Source organism: Amphimedon queenslandica, unplaced genomic scaffold (assembly GCF_000090795.2).
Source record: "Amphimedon queenslandica unplaced genomic scaffold, v1.1 AMPQUscaffold_6133_Cont21905, whole genome shotgun sequence".
Classification (NCBI taxonomy): Eukaryota; Metazoa; Porifera; class Demospongiae; order Haplosclerida; family Niphatidae; genus Amphimedon; species Amphimedon queenslandica.
The window spans coordinates 1-1810 of NW_003553572.1; the positions used below are offsets into that span (position 1 = coordinate 1).

General features: G+C 31.5%; 1 protein-coding gene across 1 annotated transcript; it reads left to right on the forward strand.

Annotated features, from left to right (window-relative positions):
* Positions 1-6: 6 nt before the first annotated feature.
* On the forward strand, positions 7-1776 carry LOC109592156 (uncharacterized; the record flags this gene model as incomplete). Its single annotated transcript, XM_020007692.1, has 6 exons — positions 7-87; positions 152-214; positions 273-344; positions 397-441; positions 1097-1280; positions 1544-1776. Coding segments are annotated over exons 1-6 (622 nt in total), but the record flags the coding sequence as incomplete, so codon positions are not given.
* Between the last annotated feature and the right edge of the window lie 34 nt (positions 1777-1810).

Genomic DNA, 1810 nt, shown 5'->3' on the forward strand with positions numbered 1-1810 from the left:
TTGAGACCTGGTGTCATGAGAAGGATAGAATAGTAACTGAACTGAAGGAATCATTGAAAAGAATGGATAGAGATGATATACTGGAAGGTAAGGATTAGTGATTGGTGTATATTAATTATATTCATGTACTGTACATTGTCATTCACTGTAGGGTTACATGAATTACCTACTGGACAATGTACAATGAATAATGATGAAGAATATGATATTAATGGTATGTTGTTGTTTGTGAAGCTACTGTTGACATGTTTATTAATTATCATTATTTTTAGTAAAAGATTCAAATGATGAAGTTGAGACTCAAATTGAAACTGAAAACAAAGAAATACAAACAACACAAACAAGTATGTAATTATTTATTTATATATTTATCAACACTTTTATACTTTTCATTAGCTCTTGACAAAGAAATTCAGTTCAACTATCTTGTACCATCAGAAGGTTAGTCCCTGTACTATAGTACACGGTCTCAGACCAAATTTTACCAAAGTAAGAAGAGAATTCACGATTTTAAATTTCTTTTAGATGCATATACACGTTTTTATGTTGTGTTTCAAGTTTGAGCTGGTTTAAATCAATATTAACTTTTTTACAGATTTTTAAAGTTGCTCCAAAAGTGGACAGAAGTCTCTGTACTATAATAGTAGTACAGTTTCTCTGGCCAAATTTCACCAAAATTTAAAACGAGAAAATTTCCATTTTTATAATTTTTTATGGTGCATATACATGTACTTATGTCATGTTTCAAGTTTGACTGGCTTCCAATCAAAATTGAATTTTTATAAATTTTTAACTCAAAAATCAGGTGAAAGTCCCTGACATAGCCTCGGGCCAACTTTCGCCAAAAAATAAAAAGTTAGGAATTTTCCACTTTTATTACATTTTCTGATGCATATGCATGTAATAATTTTGTGTAGAAAGTTTCAGCTGATTTCAATCTCAATTAGATTTTTACGAATTTTTAAAGTTGCTTCATGTACTGTACATTGTCATTCATTGTAGCTTTTCATGAATTATGGTTCATTGTCTCATCTTTGTCCATAATTACATACACATTTTAACAATACATAATTTCAGTTGTTATACTTTTCTACAGATAATTTGGAAGGTCTGAGTGAATCCCAAATAGCAGGGAAGAAGTTGTTCTTAGTTCAAGGAGACAAACCTCAACTGATGAACTGGGAGGAGTATGGACTGAAGATTAGTGTACCAGAGGATAGTCTATCAGCATCAGAGACTGTAGAAGTATCAGTACTAGCTCTTGTAGGAGGACACTACAAGTACATATACTATACATGTAGTAATGTCTGTATAGTTAGTGGGGAATTATTGTCAGGAAAAGACCATTAATTTCATCTTTATGCACCTAGTGAAGTAAATATTAATGTGATACATATTGTTCTCTAACAAATATGAGCATTTAAATAATGATTATGACAATTTTTAATGTCTGATGAAATAACAAAAATTTACTTGACAAAAATTACCTGCTATTCATCATTATATACATGTACATGTATTTTAATTATTAATTCCTTTATAGGTTTCCTGATAATACTAGACTAGTCAGTGCAGTGTATGCAATATCAACCAGTCCACTCCTCAAGTCACTGAGGATAGAAATGCAACACTGTATTGATCTCAGTGATCCTTCTTTATCCAAGTATCTTAAATTTGCTGTTGCTCCAGTTCACACAGCTAGTCTTCCTTACCAGTTCTCACTAATTGAAGGAGGGGAATTTCTAGCATACCAGAGATATGGATGGATTGAACGAAGCAAGTTCTGTCTTTTAGCTATTGTTGGGAAGGA